Source organism: Cyprinodon tularosa, unplaced genomic scaffold, assembly GCF_016077235.1.
Source record: "Cyprinodon tularosa strain WSP-4 unplaced genomic scaffold, ASM1607723v1 ctg81, whole genome shotgun sequence".
NCBI lineage: Eukaryota > Metazoa > Chordata > Actinopteri > Cyprinodontiformes > Cyprinodontidae > Cyprinodon > Cyprinodon tularosa.
The window spans coordinates 408,738-436,047 of NW_024039574.1; the positions used below are offsets into that span (position 1 = coordinate 408,738).

The window sequence follows — 27,310 nt, forward strand, 5'->3', positions numbered from 1 at the left end:
AAATTCAGTCTCTTATACCTTAAAAGAAAAAAAAAATGTAGCACATATATTGAGAAATACCTTCAGCTCTGTTAGATTAAATGGAGGAAATTTGTGTGCAGCTTTCAAGACTTAATACATATTCCCTTCCTTCTGATTTTGGTGTGGATTGTGGGCCTTTTAAAGCTGAAGTCTGTAAGTTTTTAAAAATCCCCCCCCCCCCCCCCACACACACACACACACACACACACACACACACACACACACACACACACACACACACACACACACACACACACACACACACACACACACACACACACACACACACACACACACACACACACACACTATATATATAGGAGAAAAAAATAAATCATTAAATGATGTCACAAATATTTATTCTTTTTTGCCACAGCAAACAATGTTAACCAGTGTACAATGAAACACTTTGCCCTTTTCAAGAGCAGCCAGCGGTGTTCCCAGTGAGGTTTACCTGCAGATACTGCTCGTAAGCTGCAGATCAGCTCATCTGCTTTCCATTCTGTCACCACTCTCGGGTCCCTAATTGCCTATTTGGTCAGTGCTTCAACTATGTTCAAGGGTCTAAGAATGAAATGTGTTTTTCAGCGTATAACTACGACCAATAAACACAAGCAACAGGCTGATTGTGTTAAAGCCAGAAAAAAATTGTAAAGTGCACATTTTGGGTCTACTTGTGTGCAAGTCTGTGATGACAAACATTAAATAACCTTTTTTTTTCCTAACAGAATGTGTGAGAAGAGGATGATTGGTCTATATTCTGTGCTTCAGCAGGAAGGACGAGTCTATTTCTTGGCTTTGCCCTGAGCGGCCACTGCTTCCATGGCCTTCCTGACGGTCTCCTCGTCTCCCAAGAACTGCATTGGTCCTACGGGCTTCAGGTTTTTGTCCAGCTCATACACGATGGGAATGCCTGTGGGCAGGTTCAGCTCCATGATGGCTTCCTCTGACATACCTGGGAGAAAGGAACACTCAAATGTTATGTTATTTTATTTCAGGTTTTCTGCAAAGGTTTTTTATATTACATTTTTAGGGCCCGTATGTATAGACAAAAGTTAAAACAATTGATTTTATGTCATTTAGTAAACTTAATAATCCAGGTAAAGTCTCCTATAAAGCTTGTTGATAATATGGAAAACATTTTTTTTTTTTACCTTTTTTAAAAATGCAATAAAATTGGTCTCAGGGGCAGAATTTGAATTATTAATGTTGCAAAATGAAAAACCAATAAATTTATGGATTTTAGAAGATGCATCCACAGCTGTATGACTGCACTAATCCAACAAATTAAAGTTAAATCAATCACTAAATAGGTCAAACCGCTCTTCAAGCATTTGGCCAGGCTGAAGGCCCATTCATACCTCACGTAAAAGACGGATACGGATACGTGTGGAGTGTTTCATACGTTCTAACCGTCGATTTCGTCCGTACTTTGACACGAAAATTGGGAGCTTACGCTTACGGACGAAACGGATCAATACGGAGCAATACTACCGGAAACGGTGGGGGCGCTATAGAGTTTTTAGTACAAAATGTCAACAAAATCACAAAGAAGGTTAGAATTCTGGGCTTTAAACAATGGAACATCCATCTCCCGCATAGGCAACACCAAATTGCAAAATTCCCCATCAAAAGGGCGACTGATATTCAATGGCCTCACGTTCCACCGTCGATCTCGTTTTTTACTTTTCTTTCGCTTACGGAGCAAATGCAACAGAATCAGGTCTTGGACCATCGCCATGTTTTGATCAATGACGAATCATTGGCGCCCAGCACTGCCACCTAGAGGAAATACGGGTTATTGCGCACCTCAACGGACGGAGGTATGAAGGAGTCAACGGATAGAACGTACGGACAGAAATACGGACGTGCAGGCCAAACGTGAGGTATGAATGGGCCTTTAGCTGGAGATCAACCCGCAACACCAGCATTACTGAAATCAGTCCATCTTCCTACACCATTAAAATACCATTACAAGTAGGTTAACAATGTAGCTTTTATAATCATTTACTTTTATTTAATCAAAATATTCCAACCATTTTTAGTGTTTAGATTTTTTGCATCTTTAAAGCCTATTTGGCTATAAAGTTTTCTGCATAAGCTGATTTTTTTGCTGCATGTGTGACATGGGTCTGATATTTCTGTCAACTAATTGTCCTGGTTTAAATGTCTTTGCTTTTGTTGTGTGGCCTGACATGACACACTGCAACCAAAACAAGCTTGTTTTTAATCATTATGTTTGGATTAGAAATAGACTGATCAGCCTTTAAAAACCCTCATCATTGACCTCTTAAGGGTTCTCTGTAACGTATTTCCAACTTGTCGGCCTTTACACTGAAAATAAGGCTCATAAAAAATTTGTTTAATGACCCAACAGGCATTTGACTGACATTTGGGCTTCCTCCCCAGCACATTTCAGAACAGACTGTTGTTAAACTGAAACTTGTAGAATTACATTAGAATTATGCCAACACCATTGCTGTGTCCAAAAGTCCGCCCTAATCACTATATAGGGTCCTATATAGTGATTATATAGGGTACTATATAGTGATTACACCATTTTAAATGACTTTCTGAACGTTTAGTGGTTAAGTTTAAAAGCATTGTTTGCTATGAGTTTATGGTCTTCAGCCATAAGCGAGCAGCTACGGCCCTTTTCTGTAATCAGAGAGAGAAGAGCGACTCCTGTTTCTAAACTGAAATGTACTCACACATGCCCAAAGCTTCCACTGATTTCCCCTGAATAAAAGGATGCAACTATATATTTTATCCCCGTTTCCCTACAATAGATCCCTCCCACATTTTATTAATTCCACTGTGTGCCTCTGCTAACTGTCCTTAAGAAGAAATTGATAACCGATTGACTTATGTTGTTTTAGTTTAAGTCAAGATTTTTTGGAATACTAGAAATATTGTTATAAAGCTAATCTTGAGTTTTAAAAGTATTTGAATTACCTTCTGTCTTACCAATATTAATTTACCATCATTATGACATAAATTACTAACCCCCTGCCCCACTAAGTTAATGACAAATCCTGGTGTGAACTCTGCTTTAGTGTGGAATCTCTCAAGCTTAAAAAAAAAAAAAAAAAAAAAAACAACACCTGACAAAGTGGACCAGCCTTATGAAATTAAACAGAGATAAATTCTTCTTAAAAGAAGACCAGTAGTTCTTTTTTATTCTATTAGTTTCAGGAAAAGGAATTACTAAACTACATTAATATGGACAAAAATATTATACATTTATATGTTTAGCAAATGCTAGTAATCATTGATTTAATTTGTTATTTAAACAAAACATTTCTTTCAAATCAAGCTTTTTTTTAAATGTATTATTTATACTTAATCTTCCCTTCATTTCTTTTCCCTTACCCTCAAGATGCTTAACAATGCCCCGCAGGCTGTTGCCATGAGCAGCAATCAGGACCCTCTTCCCCTCCTTGATCTGGGGAACAATTTCCTCATTCCAGAAAGGAAGTGCTCTGGCAATGGTGTCCTTGAGACTTTCACAGCTAGGCAGCTGATCCTCTGTAAGGTCACCATAACGCCGGTCCTACCACAGAAGGAAACACAGCATTGTTGGTTCAACAGAAAACACTGAAGTAAGCACTTGTATCAGAACAATCTTTAGTGTGTCACAGCTTTCCTGAGCTGTTCACCTTGCTAATAGCCTGGTAGAAGTTGTGACCCTCATCCATGGGTGGGGGAGGAATATCAAATGAACGCCTCCAAATCTTGACCTGAGCCTCGCCGTGTTTGGCAGCCGTTTCAGCTTTATTCAGCCCCGTCAGGCCACCGTAGTGGCGCTCATTGAGCCGCCAGGTCCGGTGGACGGGCAGCCACATTTGGTCAATGCCGTCCAGCACGAACCACAGCGTACGGATAGCCCTCTTAAGAACAGAGGTGTAGCAGATATCAAATTCATAGCCAGCATCTGAGGTTGAACAGAGAGTGTATCATGAGCATTTGACAGAGTAGGAAAATGTATATTAATAGATTAAACACCATGCAAAATTATTAATTACGCATTTCTAATGTGTTCTAATGCATAGCATTTCTTAGGATTGTGTGTGACAGCCAAACGTGAAAGTGAACAAAAATCTGAATTGTGGCATTCATTTGTATCTGCCCCCTTTAGTCTAATAACCATAAATACTTAAGGAAGTCAACATCCTTCAGAAGTCACCTTAATACTAAATAAAGTCCAACTGTGTGCATTTCAAACAAGCCAAATCCAGTCGTTTGCAAATACATAAATCTGCAGCAGCTTGCTGTCTCTCTAAATCTGGCAATATGCATGGTATCTCGGGAAAAAAAGGGTGGAGGTTTTAAAATAATGTCCCACATTAGATTGGTTCAATAAAAGCCCAGATCTAAAATCAATCAGTCTGTAGAACAATAGAAAATCTGCATGTTACTTACTTAACTGAAAATGTTGGTTTTTGAGTAGTGACGAAAGGCCGGAATGCCAATTAAAGGCTTTACTGTTTTAGAAAAAAATATGCCTCTATGGCTGCATAGTGGTGCATACTTCTCTTTCATCATTTACTAATTTTCTACTTTGTAATAATGGGTCACTCCCCCCCCCAAAAGGCACCGCATGTAGACTTTAAAACATTTTAAAACATAAAAAAAGAATATATTAGTCTGAAGGTAATATTTCTGTCCTACACTGATCTGCATCTTATGATTCCCCTTACAGAAAAGCTATACTTCTGTCAGTATTCAGCCACATGGCTTTGTGTCTGTATAATGTGCATGTAGTGGAAATTTATGTCAAACTGACAGGGTCTGTGCATGAACACGTTTTGAAATTGCAGAGTGACTCATAGGAAATTTCCACTTGCCCAAACCTTTTTGTTAACGGTCTACCCATTCTGTAGGTATTCTGCAAGGAACTCATTTATATGCACATTTTCTTTTAAATATGAATGATTAATTAAATCTATTATGGCTGGTTTTTGCAAAAGAAAAAACATGAAGGCTTGCATTTTACTTTCTAATTTCTGTCGAAAATAAAACTATTTTTTTAAGCAGGTTTATGACCTATTCCAATTTGTTTGCAGCTTTTGGATTGGTTTTTCTTTTTTTTTCTTAATCCTCCAGAGTTACATAACCATCTATTCAGGGGCTTAGTGAAGAAGAGTCCGATTAGCCCCGCTGCCTGCGCCCTTTCTATCCTACCTTTCAGGGCCTGTCCTCCCCTCTTTGCTTCCTTCTCTCCTGTCTCACTAAGGTCGGCGTCGAACCAGCCGCAAAAGCGGTTCTCCTGATTCCAGACGCTCTCTCCGTGGCGAATCAGAACCAGCTTGTAGGCAGCCATCCTCACACCAACGTCCTCTGCGCTGTACTTCCGGTAACTTTGGCTCTTCCAAGCGGCCTGCGGAGATGCTATTGGATTATTCCTGACTCCACGGCAGCTCCTAAACAGGATGAACAAGAAGTGGTCGGTGTTTCTTGACAACCTGAAGAGAGGAAGCGCGTGTTAGTGAAAGAGAGGTTTTTGGAGTCGCCTGAGTGACGAAATAATATCCCTCACTCGCTTCCGGGTATTTCCACCAATCAGAAAGCGAGCTGGGAGAGGGGGAGAGAGAGAGACGATGCGCTCTGCGTCACGTCCACATGTTTTGGGCTGTAATGACCCCAAACATCTGTTTTTTAACAAAAGAATTGGCTGATGAGGTCACCTGGGAGGTGTTAATGGTCATCAGGGGGTTTTGATGATTTGTTAACTCCCTCGTCAGAGTGATTTCGGTCACATGCCTCATTGAAGTGTTAGTCAGGTGAGAGGTGAATCTTCTGGGTGTTGTTCCTAAAAGTGCTTTGTAAGGACACTGAAAAAAAAATAGAGGTTGACAGAACTTAAATTTTCTAGGCAACGTGATGCATTTGGTTTTTTGAGTTTTCCTTACTTAAATTCACTGTGGTTGAGTTTACAAAGATTTTTGAGTTCTGCCAACTTAGGTTTTTGGAGTGTTACATAGAAATTTTGAGTTCTACCAACTTAGGTTTTTGAGTTTCACCTTTAAGTTCTGAGTTCTATCAACTTTGTTTTATGAGTTTGACATATAGATTTTGAGTTCTACAAACTCAGATTTTGTAGTGTTATCTGCAAGTTGAGTTCTATATACTCAGTTTTTTTAGTCCTACCAATCGTCTTCACTACCAATCATTCATCACACAAAAAATTATGTTAATACAACATTTTTATTGCTTCAAGTCAAACATTGTATCAATAGATACAGTATAAAACCATGTTCAACAACATAATCTTAACTGCACAGATCAAAGTAACCTGACACTGGACCAGAATGTTCTAGATTCGTAAGAGGGAGTGATGATGATGGAAAAAACAGTAAGACACCGATTTAGTAAGAGGAAAACACACAGGTAATTTTTTGTGAAGTAAGTGTATTAACATATATGAAAAAATAACAGTTTTACAAATTTGGACGGCCTTCAGTTTGTTTTTTTCAATTGTAGTGTCTTTAAATTGGGTGCACCCTTTAAAAAAAAAATAAATGAAATAAAATGTCTTGTTTCCCAACTGAAAAAGAAAAAGGTTTTCCCTTTTTATCTCTGAGTTTTTCTTTTTAGTCCTACCACTCCGACAGGACGATGAATGCAAGAAGAGAAAGTCCTCTTCAGTCCAAATCCTTCTCTTCAGTCCAAATCCAGATGTTCACACGGTTGGCTCGCCATCTCCATTTAAGGAGAGAATCCAGAATCCAGGGTATCCAAAAAACCCTGCCTGCATAGCACAACAGGGCTTAGTTAAATCCATTCACTTCTTGTTCTTAACTGTACAGTTTATATCTCTCCAAGTATGATAAATTTCAGTGTGTAATGTAACTTTTCTAACTCATTACGAATTAACTCCTGCATTACAGGGTTAACATATAAAATGTTAATGTCACTGTTTTTTCTTGTAAAGCAACTAAAATCATGAAAGCAAAAAATCCACATGTAAATAATTATAAAACCACTTACAGTTAAACAGTAAATACCCAAATCGGATTAAGAAAGTAAAATAATGTACTCTTGTAATATTCTGTGCCTGAGTGCAACAACACTGCACTACATAAAACAATTTAGAAATTTCATAAGTTATTACACTCAACTTAATGTCTCTTTTCATTTGTACAATGAAAATAACAGGCACACTCTTTTCTCTACGCATAAACACTCACCCGCACATGCGCGGTATAAACACGCACGCGCGCACGCGCATTATAAACACGCACGCGCACGTGCGCGGCTTTTCCTTTCATCAGAACGTGAAAAAAATTTGAACTCATGCTTCAACTCGGTGGCAATAAACCACAAGGGAATGCTAACTCACGGAGCTAACTGCTAACTGGCTGTACTTTGCAGCACTCACCGGGAAAAGAAAAGATTCAGAAAACTGGTAAGGTCCCAGGGTCGTTCCTCCGGGGTTCTCCAGATGCATAAAAGCACAATATCCGCCAATCTTCTCAAACACGAGGGAAAAAGGCTGTGCACTTGAAGAAAGGGATAGGAAACCCCGTACCGTAGTGGGCGTGTCCATGAACATAAGCAGTGCGCATGCCCATGAGTTTACAGTTGAGGGAACTCAAAAAATCTTGTATAGGCGATTTAAAACTCCTTGTTAAACCAACTTCTGAGAATTTGAGTTGGGCAAACGTGTATTTATTTGTTAGATGTCAAATTTATATTTCTGAGTCGGATTACAATACAATTGTGTGTTAGAACAACAATTGCCATTTACTTTTTTAACAGTGGAGGGGAAGGTTATGTCTAAGACCACCTCCTCTGTAGAGAGATGTTTTATCCATGTTAACCAAGATGGCTTCCTTAACCCCTCTTTTAAACCATCTGTCTTCCTTGGCCAGAATATGAGCATAATGTCCTTTAGGTTTAGGCTGAATCCCAAACTGCTCCCAAACCACTAAACCTTAACTATCATTCCTACTGAAGTCCTACTCACAGCTGTGGAGGGTGTCTGGATTGTATGTGGGGCATATAAACGCGAATGGGACGGCCTCTTCCTTCTAACAGAAAGGGATAGCAGTTGTTCATATGGCAGAACAATGATTCCTTATATGTTTGGTTGAAGCTCTGTGGCACAGGTTAACATGACATCAAACATTTTCTCTTTTCTTGAAAGTAAATATGTGCAGTCAAATACAATTGCTTCTTGGTAATTTATTATAAAGTCTCAGAAAGACATTTTTTTGCTCCTAGAAATATAACACCTTTGTCAGGGAAATGCAGTAGTGGAAATACATTTTGGAGTTGAGCTTAAAAAAAATAATAGTGAAAAACTATATACTTGATTTGAAGTTGTGTGCATGCAAAACCATCCAGGTTTTCCTTTTTTCTTCTTCAATATTAAGACAAATCCTTTGTCCTACCAGAACAAAAAGAAAAGGGCAAACTCTGGTCCTCTTACAAAGGTGAATAAATGCTGCTTGAATGAAGACCACTTACCTTATTTCTTATTAAATATGATTAATACTATTTTCTGATAGCAAAGTTTTCCTCAGCTTATCAGGGAGGTAAAGGTATAGAGTGACCTGTATACAGTATGTATCTCTACATCATTGGTGATTAATAGGATCATATTGGCTGTTTGAGCCAAAGTGATTAACACACATTGGCCGTTCTGTCTGAAAAAAGTGATACCAATCCTCAGTGTGGTGAGGCAAAACTGGTGACTGGACTGAGGATGAGATGTCATCTTCTTGTAGCATAGGTACAATTCTCACTGTTGTTAAACTGACAGTATAGTTTGCTTCTTCAAATATAATTTCAATACCATAAACCACATTGAAAAAGAACCTATAAAATAAGCTGCATGGCACGTGCAGAGAGGATGTTACTCTCCAACAGGGGCAGAGCTAGATGGGGGGTCAGGGATGGCCATGGCCACCCTTAGCCAATCATTGGCCACCCCTGTGGCCACCCCTACCATTTTTCCCCTCTAATACAGATGGTGGCAGCAGTAATACTCTCAAGTGGAATATAAATTTTTAATATATTACTTACTGTTTTTTCATGTATTCATAATTTCTTGACAACATAAACACTTTGGTTAATTATAAACATCAATATACTAACATTAAAGATTATAAGTACAGAATTAAGGTTCTTTTGAGAACTAGATTCTGTGTTATATGGGGTAAAGCGAAAAATATGTGTCTCTGCAAGTCATCTAGACTTCAGTTAAATCATAGATAAAGAACTATTTATTTCTTTATCTTATTTAATAAGATAAAGAAATTATTGATTATTTAATAAATTATTGATTATTTAATAAAAATGTATTAAATAATCAATTAATGTAGATATTAGTACTTGTAAATATCAATTTTATGCAGGATTATTGTCGATAAAAGTAGGTAAGTAAAGACAAAAGAAGAGGTGTTCGCCACAGAAATCAAAACTAAAAGTATTTTATCCACAATACCTTTAATCTAGAAAGCACAGATGTTTAAATATGTGCTTAAACATGGCTAAAAAAATAGTTCATTACGAATGGTGTTCCACAAAGGTCAGCATCTACACCCAAACTCGTCATCCTCTATAAAAGATATTTACAAGCCTTAACTGAACTAAGGTTTATTTGTTTGCAGAAGGCAAATGTATGATGCAAAACAACTTACAGCTGCTTTTTGACTAAATCCTTAATAATAATTGATTTTATTTGATGACTGCTTTAAGGAAGTCTAAAATGTACTATTCAATGTAAATACAATTGACAAAGAAATAAAAAAGTTTCTTTATAGTAAAAGTTAAATTATTGATATTTCTAATTTGTTTTAGACTATTACGGAAACATTGTTGTAATAGAAACAAAACACAAAATCGTATTTTGATTGACAATAAATGAGAAAATCCACTGAGAGTGTCACATAAGATCAATTCAAGAAAAAAATAATCAAAGAGAATATTCATTTTAGAGATTGTGGAGGAAGCATCCCATGATGCAAAAGGTGATTTATATAAACACAAAAATCAGAAAGCTAATGATTTTTTTTCTCCTGAGTTGAAATACAAAGAATAAAATTTTAATAAAAGAGACAGAAATGTGTTTACGTATAATTGAATTCATTGTTAAACCCTTTTTTATTTAGAGCTATTATCAATGTTTTAAGTTTTTGTATAAATCTTACTTTTTAGAGGCATAGCCAGAAAATGTTTAGCAGGGTGGCCAGGCAATAACCAATGTACACTGAGGGGTGGCACCAGAACCTCAGGGTCAATCTATACTCTTCCAACAGAAAATTAATGAGCAAAACATCCATATTTTCTAAATAAAGACAAACTATACTTTCCTACAGCCTTTGCTAACAAATAGACGCATATCTTTAAACATCCGTGCTTTCTAGATAAAAGGTATAGAGAATCCTTTCAGGTTTGAATTCTGGGGCGTAAATCTTTTCCATTTTCTTTACTTATCTACTTTTATCAACAATCATTCTGCATAAAATCAACATTTATAAGTACTAATATCTACATAAATGGATTAAGATTTTATTAAAATAGTTATTTATTTATGATTTCACTGAAGACTCCTAGATGGCTTGCAGAGACACATCATTTTCTCTTTACCCCATGAAACACAAAATCTAGAAATGGAAACAGCATGAATTCTGAACTAATCATCTTTAATGTTTGTATTATGGTGTGCATAATTAACCACAGTGTTTTTGTTATCAAGTGATTGTTAATATATGAAAATTTTAAATGTTTTGAATATTCCAATTGAGAGTATTACTGCTGTCACTGTCTGTATTAGAGGGAAAAAATGGTAGGGGTGGCCAATGATTGGCTAAGGGTGGCCATGGCCCCCCAATCTAGCTCCGCCCCTGGGTTTAACGTTGCATGGTTTAATCATCTTTTTAGGTCACTAAAAAAAGAGATGAATAACACAGAAGCACGGGCTGATGAGTCAACGGAATACCATAGAAATTTGTAGAATGTATGTCATACTTTTTTTTTTTTTTATTATTTAAAAAACGTTAGTTTAAAGAAGCCGTTTTTACACTAAACGTTTTCCATCCCCAAAAATGAGCGACAAAACGAGTAGACCTAAAAATCCAAAAGGAAAGGACTGCTAATGCTGTAACCTGCGAAAATCCCTAAACCTCAAATTTTATCTGATTAAAATAGATCACGAAATGTTGATCAAAAGCCCTTTTGTAAAGATAATTGATCAGATTAACTATGCCCTCACATGTGTTTTGTTTGCGGCATGACTCTATCCAATCAGTATTCGCTTCAGGTCACCGACACAAGGATTTCAACGCTGATTGGCTGCCGATCAGAACTGCCAGTAGGTCCCGCCTCTTACCGGAAGCTGACAGTCACCTGATTTTGTTAGCCAACCTCAGAGCTAACCAACAAAAATATTGTTTGGTCGTTTAATTCTTTCCCTTTCGTCCCCCTTTCTCTGTCTTTTCGTTCCTTATCAGAAGATAGAATAACTCCCCAGGTTCTCCCTAACCATGGACGAAACCAGTCCACTTGTCTCTCCGCTCCGGGACTCTGGGGATTTCAACTACTGCACCACGGAGCCAAACAGCCCGCGGGGCGCTTTCGGGAACACACCGGGCTCTGTGGTGCGAGTCCCAGCCGGGAGTCCTGGACGGAGTCGGGAGAGACAGCCGCTACTGGACCGGGACCGGGGACAGGCTTCAAGGGAGCATCACAGGAACGAATTCCCGGAAGATCCTGAATTTAGAGAAATCATCCGCAAGGCCGAACGGGCCATAGAGGAGGGGATCTACCCAGAGAGGATCTACCAGGGCTCCAGTGGAAGCTATTTTGTTAAAGACTCTCAGGGGGTAAGAGGAGCCGCATCAAACTCACACCCTCAGGTTACTTAAGGCGCCACAGAGCTAAAGATCTGACAGTTTACTGTAGACCTGAGAACATTTACAGTAGTGTTAGGAAAGAGTTGTGGCCTTTTGTAAACAACCCTTTGATGACTTGGCAGATCGACCACAACACACTTAAGTCCAACATGCATCCTCTTTTACAATAATCAAAGATTAGGGTTATTCAGCCTTAGTAAAATATACCAAACATGACTTCAAAGCTCATTTCAGGGGTTTAGGCTATAACAATTTGATTTTTTTTTTCTTCTCGTGTTTGCATTTTGTTTACAAGGAGCTAATTTACTGTGCCCCTAAGACAAGATAAGATGGACTTAATTGATCTCACAGTGGAGAAATATAAACTTGTCACATCAGCTCAATAGTCAAAAGGAGTAAAAGATGCATGGGGTATATACAGTGCATCTACACACATATGTGTATGTATGTATGTGTATATATATATATATATATATATATATATATATATATATATATATATATACAGCAGAAGTCTCTTATTTAACAGGATTATTGCATAGGGTGTTATAGCCTGCTATTCAACAATAGAACGCTCTTAATGATAGTGAAGATATTACACTTGTTTAGGCTTTCAAACGAAGGTTTCAATATACAGTCGTGGCCAAAAGTATTGAGAATGACACAAATATTATATTTTCACATGATCTGCTGCCCTTTGGTTTTCATGTGTGTATGTCAGATGTTGTCATCACTTACATAAATTCAATTGCAATCATATAATGAGTAACAAAAGCTTGTAATGACAGAATGAGTTAATGCAGCAAGTCAATATTTGCAGTGTTGACCCCTCTTCTTCAGGACCTCTGCAATTCTCCCTGGCATGCTCTCAATCAACCTCTGGACCAAATCCTGACTGAAAGCAGTCCATTCTTGCACAATCAATGCTTGCATTTTGTCAGAATTCCCAGGTTTTCGTTTGTCCACCCGTCTTTTGATGATTGACCACAAGTTTTCAATGGGATTAAGATCAGGGGAGTTTCCAGGCCATGGACCCAAAATCTCTATGTTTTGTGCCCTGAGCCAGTTAGATATCACCTTTGCATTATGGCAAGGTGCTCCATCATGCTGGAAAAGGCATTGTTCATCACCAAACTGCTCTTGGACGGTTGGGAGAAGTTGCTCTCGGAGGACATTCTGGTACCATTCTTTATTCATGGCTGTGTTTTTAGGTAAGACTGTGAGAGAGCCGACTCCCTTGGCTGAGAAGCAACCCCACACATGAATGGTTTCAGGATGCTTTACAGTTGGCATGAGACAAGACTGATGGTAGCGCTCACCTCGTCTTCTCCGAACAAGCTGTTTTCCAGATGTCCCAAACAATCAAATTTAGTTAGCATGCTCCTGAATAAACTGGACCCATAATATAGAAAAGCAAATAAATCTGCCTTCTGGAATACAACTATGAGAAATCTTTTTGAAAACAAAAAGGCTTCTTTATCTTGCAGATAAAAAGAAAAGAAAAGAAAACAGTCCAAATTTAGCTTGTTGGTCTTTAAAAGTAAGGCCCACTGAACCTGTTTGATCATATAAAAGTAAAAGTATTTTACTTCCTTTAGATCGGTGGTTTCCACCCTCTTTGTCACATATAAGTAATCATCACCTCAGTTGATGGTTTAAAACAGAAATGATAAACTTTGGTTTCCTGCAGCCTTTAGTTTTGTCTTTGCTTTAAAAAGACTAAATGAAACATTTAGGGTCTTTGGTAGGGTTCTATAGAACCAGATGAAATGTTGAGGAAGTATTTAGGCCTTTTGATTCAGATGGGGTTGGCCAGGGACTCGTCTAAAACTTTACATATAAAAGTAAAAGTATTTTACTTCCTTTAGATCGGTGGTTTCCACCCTCTTTGTCACATATAAGTTATCATCACCTCAGTTGATGGTTTAAAACAGGAATGATAAACTTTGGTTTCCTGCAGCCTTTAGTTTTGTCTTTGCTTTAAAAAGACTAAATGAAACATTTAGGGTCTTTGGTAGGGTTCTATAGAACCAGAAATGTTGAAGAAGTAATTAGGCCTTTTGATTCAGATGGGGTTGGCCAGGGACTCATCTAAAACTTTACAGGATGCCAGCTGTTTAAGTAGTTTAACACTGCTGATCTGAAATAAAAGTGAGTCTTAAAAAAACAGCTATAAAATCTTAATTCTAGTGTAAATTTTACAAGGAATACAACAAATGGATTGATACAATATATTTGTGATTGATGGTTTAGCTTTGTCTTTGTACCTTATAAGTTATATGGTGGATCAGGTCACAAATCTGCTTAAATTAAGTACTGGATCTTGGAAGCTAACAAGTTGAAGAATAACTGGTTAAGGTTTGTTGTTACTAAGTGAACTAAACCAGTGTTATAAAGGCTTAATTAGCCTTTCATAATTGCAGACAGTACATCTGTTTAGGGCGAAGGACTCTCCAAAGTTATGGTCAAAGCTTTTTCTGTTGCTTACTCTAGAATTATTTTCAATCCATTAATTATTTCTGTTCCACTTTACTAGCAGACTCAACGCAGCAGGACAAAGTTGATTCTGTGGACTGTTCAAAAAGAAACACACCCTTACCTTTTACATTTTCAGTTCCTCTAAAGGTAGATTTCCTGCCAGATTCTTAATGGGCTTCAAATACCAGTTCTATGGTATTTTAGGGCTTAACAAGCAATGATAATACTTAATAGTGTTGGCTAATAAAAAACAAATAGTAAATGCCATCAACATTTTTGTATTTTTTTCTAGTTTAAAATCTACCTTTCATTAGTAAAACAATCTTAACGATTGCTTAGAAACTAGAGTATTAAAACTTTTACTGTATAAAGAAGGATTGGTAGAGTGAATTCACACTTTTTGTCTTTGAGCTTTACAAAATAATGTCTTGCTGGACACATTTGTCTTTCATTTAAATATATAGTGAAAGGACTTTTGCAAATTTTTTAAAAGACCCACCTTCTCCACTTAAAGAAAATGCACATGCACAACCCTGTACCTGCTCACAAGAGGGAATGCCTATTAAACACATACGAGAGCGTGCATAAGCACAATTCTCATCGTGCACGCTCTGTTCAAAAGTTGCTATTTGCGTCGCTCATACAAGCTTAGCCAAAAGATTTGCAATTATTCCATGTCAGACTCACCACCGGTAAGTGAAAATGTAGAAGAGCACGTAGGATGGCCTTACATACACATATCACCATAATGATTGACAATTAGGAGGACGACTTATTTTAATGATCCACCTGGAAAAGGAGCTAGGAGAAAGCATTTTTTCCCAGCCAACAGATTGTTATACAGAAATGAGGGAGGGTCTTAATCTGCCTCGTCCCTGAGATATGTTTAAAAGGACTCCTAATTTTAAACAGTTTGTTGAAAATGTTTGTAGTAACTTGAAAATGTATGTATACCTCGATACCTCCCTTAAAAAAAAAGCAAACTTGTGCGTTATACAATTATCTTGTTTTTCATTCAGTCCTTGACCCCGTTCAGTTTGCTTTATTACATACTGTGTTTCTACTACTTATTGAAGTCTTCTGAACCAAAGTCAGATTTGTGTTTGTGGGCTCAAACATGGCTATTAAAGTTGATCATTTTCCTTCTAAAATGGACTTAAGTTGTACGAGTACAGCTATACAGGCAGATGCTAATCATTTCAGATTCATCTGCTTAAGAAAGTATGATGTCAGTGCTTGCCTCCATCCTGCCATCACACTGATCAAACACTCTGAGATAACAGCTTTCTCCGACCGGTTTGTTTTTCCCTCAGAAACATTTTGAAATTGAGTTAAACCAGAAATGTTGAGCTCACATCCCTTCTTTGTTGCAGCGGGAGTCGTCCTAATGGATGGACAGCGTTTCAGATAAACCTGTCACTATGGAGAAATTAGAGGGGGTTCTGTCCAGAATAATTGCTTTAAGCTTTAATGGTCGCCGCTGGATTTAATGAAGAGCCTCAAGTGACTCACATGGCGGGCCTTCCTAATAGTTCCCATCAATGGTTCCCATGTTGTGTAACAGAGTGGGTAGAAATAAAGTACAGGAAATCTCTGTTTGAAAGTTCAGTTTAAATTCTCAACGTTTTTTTATTCAGTTTGTTAAAAATGAAACAAAAGAAGGTCTTTCATTTCAGTCTCTTATTTCAACGTAAGTCTAGTTTAAAACAGATAATTAATCAGGGGAGAGGTTTTCCTTTACACACCGACCTGTTGCCATTGGCCCTCATCACTGCGGTTTCTTAAGTTGGTCACTATGCTAAGTAGTCATGTGCTAGCTCTCTGAGGATTTTTGTTCTTGTAATGGTGGGGGTGTGTGTGTGTGTGTGTGTGCAATAGAAGAGAAATGTGACTTCTGTACTGGAGTCTGAAATCACACCACACCCCAAACTGTCCTCATGTTGTCAAAATCCTCATCCTCTTTTAGATTTAGGGGAAGTTTGCGGCTAATTTAGCCAATGGAAACTGTACAACCTGTTTTTTTTCTTGTATTGGTTAATCCACATTTTTGCTTTATTGAACTTATAACTCATAAAGGTTATAACCTAATCCTTTTTTTTACACTCCCCTTTGTTACAGTGGATTGCAAAATTACCAACCTATTTAATAATAATAATTAAATAATTTAATTGAACTCTAATGCATTCATTTGGGTTTTATCCATTCATCCATCCATTTTCTGTCACGCTTATCCCAAGCGGGGTCGCGAGGGTGAGAGGCGGGGTACACCCTGGACAAGTCCATTGCAGGGCAACACAGAGAAACAGGACAAATAACCATTCACACACACCTAAGGAGAATTTAGAGAAACCAATGAACCTATCAGTACATACACAGTACTGAAGTACATAAAAGTGAAGTAGAAGAGCAAGGACTTGTGCCCCTTTTCAAGACATTTTCAAGCAACTTATTTCAATTCATCCTCTTTTTAGAGTTAACTCCAAATAAAATGTATAATTTTTTGATATATCTCTTGAGCTTTGCAGATCTAGAGACTTCTTATAGTTTACCTTTTCATTTTCTCCATCAGATTAAGCAGAGTTAGAATGGACACAGCACTAAAAATGTAATGTTTGCATGCCACAGTATTTCTAAATATCATTTGAATCCTATTTATAGTCCTTTTTTGCCACTTCAGTTATGAACTACCTTGTGTGTCGCATCACATCAAATTCCAATAAAAGACTTAAGCTTGTGGTTCTAATTTGACAAAATATGACAGAGCTTGAGGGGAAGGAATTTCAATCTAGTGATAAATTTGTGCTCTTAAGTTTATACAGTTCCTCATATACACAATAAATGCTTTCCTAAATGCCTGTTTTATCTGCCCCATCCCCGCACCTCTATCTTTGCAGAAAATTATTGGTGTCTTCAAGCCAAAAAATGAAGAACCGTATGGCCAGCTGAATCCCAAGTGGACAAAGTGGCTCCAGAAACTGTGTTGTCCCTGCTGTTTTGGCCGCGACTGTTTGGTTTTAAACCAGGGCTACCTGTCAGAAGCTGGAGCCAGCCTGGTTGATCAGAAGCTGGAACTCAATATTGTCCCCAGGACCAAGGTATAACCCTTCACACTCCTGCCTACATATTGTCTACAAAACCATTTGAAGCTTCTCTTCTTAAACAAATGTATTTATATATTTTTTAACAGCTTAAAGTGACTCTCTGAGATGGATTATACAATATTAGAACTATAAATAACTTACCAGTAAATAAAATTTACTGTGAGATTTTTTTCAAGGCTGGACATTAATCAAATGTCAATATTTATCCATATCATTTTGGTAAATAATGTTAATTTGGCATTTCTTGTATTTCATTTACAGAGTATGACTTCAGCATTTGTCACCGACTGTGTTTTTTGTGATATTTCTAAAATGTTTTAATAATTTACATACATTTTAACAGGACTGTTGTGTTCATCCATGTCCAGTTTTTTTGAGGGTTTTGTGTTATTTATATCGAAATTGTTTTAGCCAAGTTTAATAAACATTATAATCTACGTATATTGTGATATACATTTTTTTTCTTGCATGATTTCAAGGTTTATCTGTGATGTTTAAAAAAGCTTTAAATGTCAATCAAACTTTGTCGTTTAGCTTGTCTACAAGTCATTACTTTGTTTATCAGGTCGACCGTTTAAAACTGGGCAGACCTGAGGAGTTATTCTATCCTCTGACTTTTTGTCATTCAGTCGCTTTTCCTTATACTGTATTACTCTGTACTGCGGCTGAAGCAATTAATGAGATTAATCTGATTAATCGATCATTGAAATAATCATCAACTGATTTAGTAATCGATTAATCATTAATTGGAGTATAGAGACTCTAAAACATGCCTTTAGCTGACACAGTAAACCACTTAGAGAACTAATTCTACCAAAATTGTGAAAAATAAAAAGCTTTTGTCTTTTAATTTGCTCTATCCAGAACTCCTCAAGTGGAAAAGTTTAATTTCGTAAAAAGTCCTCTTTAACTGCTATCCGATTATTAATCGATAAATCGAAAAATTATCAGCAGATTATTACTATTAAACCTACGATGCAAAATATGTGGAATTATTCAGCAAACAAAAATATTGTGAAATAAGTAAAATACCCCTCCTCCACTTTGATTATTGCTTTCACACACTTGGCATTCTGTTGATGAGCTTCAGTGGGTAGAGAGGTTTCTCCAGTAGAAATCCACAGAGGTGGTAATAAAAATAAAGATTAATCACTGAATGAGAAGCTGTGTACAAACATTTGACTGGCTGGATAAAGAACGGGATGCAGGCAGCCAAAAATCTAAAAATGGTTGAAACAACCAGAAATTAAAATGTTGTTGCCTGGAAAATAGAAAAGGCTTATAATTTATCTAAAATTTACATTGAAATATGTAATATAATTCCTCTTGCATGAGGATTTAACAGCAACGAGCATTTATTAGAAATGCTTTGGTTTAAAAATTTCCCAAAGTGTAAGGGGAACTGAACTGTATCTGTAGGATCTTCTTCCTTGCTGTTGCAAGTGTTGCAGGAAGGGAATTTCATCTATTGTGTTTAGAGAATTTTTATCAAAAAATTAGTTTTGAAAAAAAATGAATATATATTTAAAGGTAATTTATGATTATATCACAGTAGAAACTGAATGTGAATTTCTGCCCTCTTTCTAGTAAAAGTTAACTTTCCAAATAAATAAATAACCTCAGATCCTGTCTTTTTTCATTGGCGGTATTAATCCATAAGTTATTTTTCACCTTTCTTACCCACCGCAATGTTTTCTGTGCTTTCAAAAGTTCTTTCTTAATGTCTAATAATCATAACTGGACAACAGCTGCACACAACTTCTACAAATTGTGAAAAAGGTATTGAAACTCTTACTGTCAGGTTACATAGTATGAGCATTATATTATACTACATTAAGCTCAGTAAATATGGCATGCATATCCTAAATGTAAGATACTTGATATTAAATCAGACCAAATATGCCACAATGGTAATGTAGGAGAAGGATTATTTTAATCTTGTATTTCCATACTGTTTTTGTATTGAACTATCAATTTCTGAAATCATACATGGCTCTACTATTTTTAATCTGCCTTTCAATTGAAATAAATCTAGCTTGGGAATTTTCCAACCATAAAACAAGTTTGAATTTACGTAGTGACATTTTCTGTTTTTATTGTCATTTCAGGTGGTGTATTTGGCAAGTGAAACGTTCAACTACAGTGCCATTGATCGGGTCAAGTCACGAGGGAAACGGCTGGCTCTAGAGAAGGTGCCCAAAGTCGGCCAGCGCTTCCAACGAATCGGACTCCCACCCAAGGTTAATTTGCTCACAGAACATTTCAGCTTTACTTTTTTTGTCTAGCTTGTAGGAAAAAAATAATTTGCAAATAAGGTTTTTCACATTTTTTAAAATTCTACAAACTAATTTTATTAGTGTGTAATAAGTTGTTAGTTTTTTTGTCCCTATGTTAAGATTTCTTGTAAATAGGACTATTCTAAGTGCAATGGAGCTAAAAGCCTAACAGCAGTGCTGCTAAGCAGTACCTACAGTTCATTGCATTAATGCCAGAAATGGTTATCAGTGAAATCATTACAGAATCCATTCTTCAAGTTTTTAGCTTAAATTTCAAAGCAAAAAATCAGACCATGGGACAGAAGTTAATCCAATCGGTAAATTTAAGGTCTATGATCTGTCAAGGTTGTCATTTTAATGCAGTTTATGGAATATTTTATTTTTAAAGACTTTTTACTTTGAAACATGTCAACAACCACCCCCATTCCATTTCTTTTCAGCAAAGATGCTTTTCACACATCACACTCTGTAATTCATTCAGCTCTATCACAGTTATTTTAACGGAAGGACTATTAAGGTAGTTAAACCAGAAGGTTTTATAACCTCATGATGCAAGTCATGTTGGCCATTAGGCAGCGCATTCCGTCAAAATCCTGCCTCCTATTCAGCTGTACCTAGCAAATAAGAGTCTAATTAATCAAAGATTACATTAGATTTATACAAAAGTGTACATATGTCCAAAAAGCAAAGCAATTTCCAAATTTATTAAACCATGCATCAAATCTGTGCGCAAAGTTTTTCGTGTAAGGCTCCTCTTCATGTTCTTCCCTCTGCACACAAAGTTCAACCCTAAATGGTCCAATACAAGCTCCACATAAATGACATAGTGTAATTAAATGAGCCAGCTGATCAATATTATTTGGTGGTTACCAATAGCAACTACTGAAAAGAGAATGCCCAGTTTAACTGAGGTAGAAACAGCTGTATTTGAGCTGGAGAATCGGATTTATATGTTGGATAGCTACAATGGTTTTATGACAAATAAAAGAAGTATGATAAATCAGAGGACTGATCGTATATACAGAAATATTCAAGGCAGCAGGCAGTATTTGACTTTGCGCTGGTTGTGATATCTCAGCTTTATAGATAAATTCACAGAATTATTTTTTTCCTAAAAGTTGCTTCTGGCAAGGAATTAATTAATATTTTATTATGATTAGGAGCAGGTAAGAAACCTGGATTGGCTAACAGCAATAATTTATTATTAAAATAAAAAATCTTAAAACCTGGAGAAGATGCCCACCGAGGTACCTATATTATTTTAAAGGTATAGTGGAGGATAGTCCCGAATTTTTGAAAAGAACAGCCCTCTCCACTTAAAAATAAGAAATAACAAATGCAAATGCACAACCCTGTACCTGCTCCAGAGAGGGAACGCTTATTAAACGTATGTGACAGCATGCACCAGCCCATTCCTCCTCATTTTACTAGCAGTGATGTGAAATGGATTTCTCCAGCAGATCAGAATCCATCACACACTCTTATGCTTGGACGTGATAGCTGTATTAAAAAAGCTGTCCAGCAATCGCTGTAAATGCCTAACATCTCGTTAAATTTATCTACTGATCCGTGGTATGATTCACCTGGTGATGACTGGGGAGAGGAATGAGTTCTCTGATTCAGGATCGAGCTTCTCATGGGCCTCTTTTATTGATTTGAACGGTCCCTAAGTGTAGCTCACTAGTGGGAGCATGTATTACACTGTGAGATTAGATGCTGTGACAATATAGCACTGTGATTAAAGTTTTACAGTCAACATCTACGAAGATTATCTCCAATCTACTGTCTCAACAAAACTACCTGTGTCGCTGTTTTCCATTGTCCTCCAATGGGTTGTGCAGGGGTACACACAAACATGGGATCCCAAACACAGTGGGCCAAATTTGTTTTGGATAGCTCACAACCTTTGTGTGGAAATCGACCTGTGCAAGTTTCAGGCCTCCATGATTCACATCCCAGAACACTTTCGATCTCAGCTACTACCATGCGGATGAGACACCTCAGGGATGGACACAGAAATGCGGTATTAAAACGGCCCCAGTGCAACAAGCTTCATCATTATCGTTTCTCTTAACCAATTTATTAAGGTGTTATTTCACTTTTTAATGAGACTCCAACTCAAAAAACATAGTACTGCCAATCTCATCCTCCTTAAGAAACAGAGCACTTATGGGGCTAAAGCTCTGCTCTCATATGTTGTCTCACTAACTCCTCGACAATGTTTCAAATTTAGCGACTTCTTCACTACATTTAGTGACTTTTCAGATGCTTCTGTGATGTTTGAGACTTTGACAGCTGAATACCAACGAACGGGGTGAGTTTAAGGTGTTTGGCAGTTCTGAGCCCATCTCGGTTCTAAAGCTCAGAGAGGCGATGGTAGGTCAGTCATCCTGGCTGTGCAGCAACTAGGATGGAAGACAGAAACCCATCTGTTTTCCCAAATTGCATGAACAAAGATTCCACTGATTCCAACCTAGATGATACAGTGGTACAATGAAAATGTTATATTTAACCTTTTCTTTATTCTTGGACATTGTGACACTTGGATCTTCCCTGTAATTGATTCATGCACAGCCTCCCACATCATATTCTGTGGGTTACTCTGCTATCATTTGTTTAAGTTAGATAATATATTTACAAAATCTACATATGTAATGTTGATTCTGGTAAAATATAAATGAACTCTTGAGTTCAGATCTTCTAGTTTTAAGCATTTTTATCAATTTGAATTGCTAATTTGTATGTTATATCCTCCTACAATAATGCAACAAACTTTTTTTAAGATAGTGTTTAAGGCTATGTCATGTCATATACATATATATATATATATACACTATATTGCCAAAAGTATTTGCTCACCCATCCAAATTATTGGAATCAGGTGTTCCAATCACTTCCATGGCCACAGGTTTATAAATTCAAGCACCTAGGCATGCAGACTGTTTTTACAAACATTTGTGAAAGAATGGGTCGCTCTCAGGAGCTCAGTGAATTCCAGCGTGGAACTGTGATAGGATGCCACCTGTGCAACAAATCCAGTCGTGAAATTTCCTCGCTCCTAAATATTCCACAGTCAACTGTCAGCTGTATTATAAGAAAATGGAAGTGTTTGGGAACGACAGCAACTCAGCCACGAAGTGGTAGGCCACGTAAACTGACGGAGCGGGGTCAGCGGATGCTGACGCGCATAGTGCGAAGAGGTCGCCAACTTTCTGCAGAGTCAATCACTACAGACCTCCAAACTTCATGTGGCCTTCAGATTAGCTCAAGAACAGTGCGCAGAGAGCTTCATGGAATGGGTTTCCATGGTCGAGCAGCTGCATCCAAGCCATACATCACCAAGTGCAATGCAAAGCGTCGGATGCGGTGGTGTAAAGCACGCCGCCACTGGACTCTAGAGCAGTGGAGACGCGTTCTCTGGAGTGACGAATCGCGCTTCTCCATCTGGCAATCTGATGGACGGGTCTGGGTTTGGCGGTTGCCAGGAGAACGGTACTTGTCTGACTGCATTGTGCCAAGTGTAAAGTTTGGTGGAGGGGGGATTATGGTGTGGGGTTGTTTTTCAGGAGCTGGGCTTGGCCCCTTAGTTCCAGTGAAAGGAACTCTGAATGCTTCAGCATACCAAGACATTTTGGACAATTCCATGCTCCCAACTTTGTGGGAACAGTTTGGAGCTGGCCCCTTCCTCTTCCAACATGACTGTGCACCAGTGCACAAAGCAAGGTCCATAAAGACATGGATGACAGAGTCTGGTGTGGATGAACTTGACTGGCCTGCACAGAGTCCTGACCTCAACCCGATAGAACACCTTTGGGATGAATTAGAGCGGAGACTGAGAGCCAGGCCTTCTCGTCCAACATCAGTGTGCGACCTCACAAATGCGCTTCTGGAAGAATGGTCAAAAATTCCCATAAACACACTCCTAAACCTTGTGGACAGCCTTCCCAGAAGAGTTGAAGCTGTTCTAGCTGCAAAGGGTGGACCGACGTCATATTGAACCCTATGGATTAGGAACGGGATGTCACTTAAGCTCATATGTGAGTCAAGGCAGGTGAGCAAATACTTTTGGCAATATAGTGTATATATATATATATATATATATATATTGCAGATGCCCTTTGTAGCTTAGATGTCTGCACTGATTTGAGGTGTTCGGTAAGTACGCCTAGCTGCAGAACTCATATTCTGTTTGAGCCATGATGGGTTTTTGAGCCTAAATATAGGCTAGTGCGCCAACCCTTGTGATGCCACTTGTGTGTCAGATTTATGAGCTTCCCTCATAGGATCTTAGTATGTATATAAGAAAATGCACTTAATTATGCAAACTATTTTACTTTTCAAATGTTTTAAGTCAGAGCTTTTCCTTTATTTTTAACAATTCTGTTTGATTAAAATAAAACTATCGATAAGGAGTATCATTTAGAGTAGTAGTATTGATAAATCAGTCATTCTGATCACATAATCCAATTTCCAAATTATACCCCGACTATTTGTTATGCATAATTACATAAGATATAAAAAGAAAAATCTGGGCCCACATCTGTTAAATAGTCTTTTTTTTTTTTTTTACCTGCACAGGTTGGCTCCTTCCAACTGTTTGTTGACGGATACAAGGATGCCGATTTCTGGCTTCGGAAGTTTGAAGCGGAGCCTCTCCCAGAAAACACAAACCGTCAGCTACAGCTACAGTTTGAACGGCTCGTTGTCCTTGATTACATCATCAGGAACACAGGTAATGGTTACCAAAATATACATATTCAAGTCATGTATGGAAATATAACTTATTCTGATTTGCCCAGTCTTTCAGATGTCACTGCTGAGTAAAATGTTTGCCTATTTTGAATCTAGATAGAGGAAATGACAACTGGCTGCTAAAATATGACTTACCCATGGATTCTGGGGGGAACAGGGTGAGGAAACCCACTCGTTCACAAACACAGACCCACATGTTGGGTTTTGGTATGACATAAATTTATTTCTATGGCCTAACCAAGACCCTTACCTCGACTTTACCCATACAGACACATATTTCACCCTAAACCTAAGCTAAACTCAATACCTATCTTAGTCCTAACCCTAGAACTCAGAAGAGAACCTTCCAAATGACCAGTCAGCTGGTCCCCACAAGTATCTGTAAGTCCCACCAGTGTAGTATATTCCTGGGAAATTTCTCCACAAGAAACGAAACACAGTTCCTCTGCCCCAAACACGCATTCTAGCCTTGCTTTAAATAGTAAAGCTGCTGTTTATTTCCATTGTTTTAAGTCATATTCACTACTTAACATTCTGCATCATATGCAGCCTTTAACACTGTCAAAGGCATTTAACGTTTACAAATATACAAATATTGTTTGGTATTATTTTTGGATTGCCTATCAGTACAACAAACAAAATGGTCGCACTTCATTGGTGACTTATTAGTCCATATATTTTACATTATAACTTATATTATATATAAGGACCCTGTCCTTATTGGGCTCCTAACATTGCCTGGCTGCCACACCTACCCATTTACATGCTGACAGATCTTGGGAGACCCAATTTTAGTAATTTGTGTTTCGTTTTTTTTCTCTGACAGATCATGTTGTGTGTTTTTCAGCTGTTTTAATGTTATGCTTGCTTTATTGATTTCAGGACACAGACTGGGTTGTAGTCAAGGACCCTATCATCAAGTTGGCAGCTATAGACAATGGCCTTGCCTTTCCACTCAAACACCCTGACTCCTGGAGAGCATGTAAGTAAATTTACCTGCACATCTTTATCATAACTGCATATCTATTTGGGTCGTTGGTCTTTTTCACTGATGAAATATCCAAGTTTGGAAATTAAACAAGTTTCATTGATATAATTGTTTCATTGTTGACTTTACAGACCCTTTCTACTGGGCGTGGCTGTCCCAAGCTAAAGTTGCTTTCTCCCAGGAAATCAGGGATTTGGTGCTACCCAAACTTTCAGATCCAAACTTTATCAAAGATCTGGAAGAGGACCTCTATGAACTATTTAAGGCAAGGAGAGCTTCAGCACAATCATCAGCTGTAGCTTTAAGATGAAGTACGAGTCCGTGATTAGAATACCAGATAACATGTTTCCTATTTTTGTGTTACAGAAAGATCTAGGTTTTGACCGGGGACAGTTTCAAAAACAAATATCTGTTATGAGGGGACAGGTGAGTTCACTCTTCACCTCCATTTTGATTAGTCTTAAAATCTAAAACTGACTGAAGTTTATCAACATCTTTTAGTTGGTTAGGCGTTTAAGTGTTTGTGTTTCCATCTTCAGATCCTAAACCTTTGCCAAGCACTGAAGGAAGGTAAATCCCCGCTCCAGCTGGTCCAGATGCCTCCAGTTATCGTTGAAACAGCTAGAGCACCTCAAAGAGCAAACAGTGAATCCTACACGCAGAGCTTTCAGAGTAGAAGACCCTTCTTCACCTGGTGGTAGGACCAAAGGAAAAACAGCAGCAAATTCAAATTGCTTTGGTGACAAACATCTCCGCATGGATGCAAGAGAAGAAATCCCACTACCTCTCCTCTCCTTGTGGATTTTTTTGTTTTTGCTGCAGAAGAAGGTTGTTGGACGGAGAAATTAGGCAAAAGAAGAGGGATTTCCCTAAATATCATCCCTGTTTGCATCCGTGCCTTGTGTGAATATGATCAAAGAAGGTTCTGTGCAATGGCATTGTTTTCTGCACTCATGGGTGCATGTTATGGTTACTTACCCACCCACTTGCACACCAGTCAGAATCTTCTCATTGGTTTATTTTTGAATGAGAGGTTTCTTGCATTCCATTTTTTTTTGTTTTTATTTTATTTTTTTCCTTGCCCCTGTCCATACTTGTACACATTTCCTGTGCTACGCAGTGCCAATACAATTGTTTTTCATTAGGTTAGAGAAGTCTTTCCTGAGGCTTACTCACACATTTAGGAAGAGGGCACTGAAGTGGTTTGTATGTCCAAACTTTGACCATATGAACTGGTTTCATGATATGCATTGTTTCCATGGTGATTGAGACAATGCAGTAACACAGAGGTACGTACAGTTACAGAGTTTCGATAAAATAGGAGCCATATAACTTGTTTGCCTAAATTTCATTTTCCTGCAAATGAATAATTTTATGAAAAAGGAAAGTTATGCATCTTTAACTAAACAGTGAGGTGTGACAATTTCTAGCTGCTCCTGTTTTTCCTCCGTCATGATGATTGTTAGATCATGATGATTTGTGGCTCTTGTGTGGACCCCCTTGAAAGAGGAAGTAACATGCTACTGAACTGACATGAAATGTGTTGTGACAGTGCACTGTATAATTTGTATGTAATATTTAATGAAAATTATAATTAAAACATATTCAACTAATACTGATTTCTGCTGCTTTAGTTATTTATTCATATATATATATTTATAGGGTAATATGAGGTACAGTTGTTGCCTTATGCTAATACTTTTTTTCTCATTAAAAATATTTTAAAAAATTTTAAGTAGTTATTTTAAAGAAATTACTTAAAACTCAATATTTTTTTACATCTACATTAAGTGTATGTATGTATATATATATATATATATATATAATTTTTTT

General features: G+C 37.5%; 2 protein-coding genes across 2 annotated transcripts; one reads left to right on the forward strand and one right to left on the reverse strand.

Moving 5' to 3' along the window:
• Positions 1–363: 363 nt before the first annotated feature.
• pgam1b (phosphoglycerate mutase 1b) lies at positions 364–5,570 on the reverse strand. Its single transcript, XM_038271841.1, has 4 exons — positions 5,206–5,570; positions 3,681–3,955; positions 3,394–3,574; positions 364–976 (listed from the first exon to the last, which is right to left on the reverse strand). The coding sequence occupies exons 1-4, from the start codon at positions 5,342–5,344 to the stop codon at positions 807–809; spliced, it is 765 nt and encodes a 254-aa protein (XP_038127769.1). The 5' UTR covers positions 5,345–5,570; the 3' UTR covers positions 364–806.
• Positions 5,571–11,351: 5,781 nt separating this feature from the next.
• On the forward strand, positions 11,352–27,092 carry pi4k2a (phosphatidylinositol 4-kinase type 2 alpha). Its single transcript, XM_038271837.1, has 9 exons — positions 11,352–11,852; positions 17,255–17,455; positions 19,570–19,701; positions 24,316–24,469; positions 24,586–24,647; positions 25,372–25,471; positions 25,609–25,742; positions 25,844–25,903; positions 26,017–27,092. The coding sequence occupies exons 1-9, from the start codon at positions 11,514–11,516 to the stop codon at positions 26,176–26,178; spliced, it is 1,344 nt and encodes a 447-aa protein (XP_038127765.1). The 5' UTR covers positions 11,352–11,513; the 3' UTR covers positions 26,179–27,092.
• The last annotated feature ends 218 nt before the right edge of the window (positions 27,093–27,310 follow it).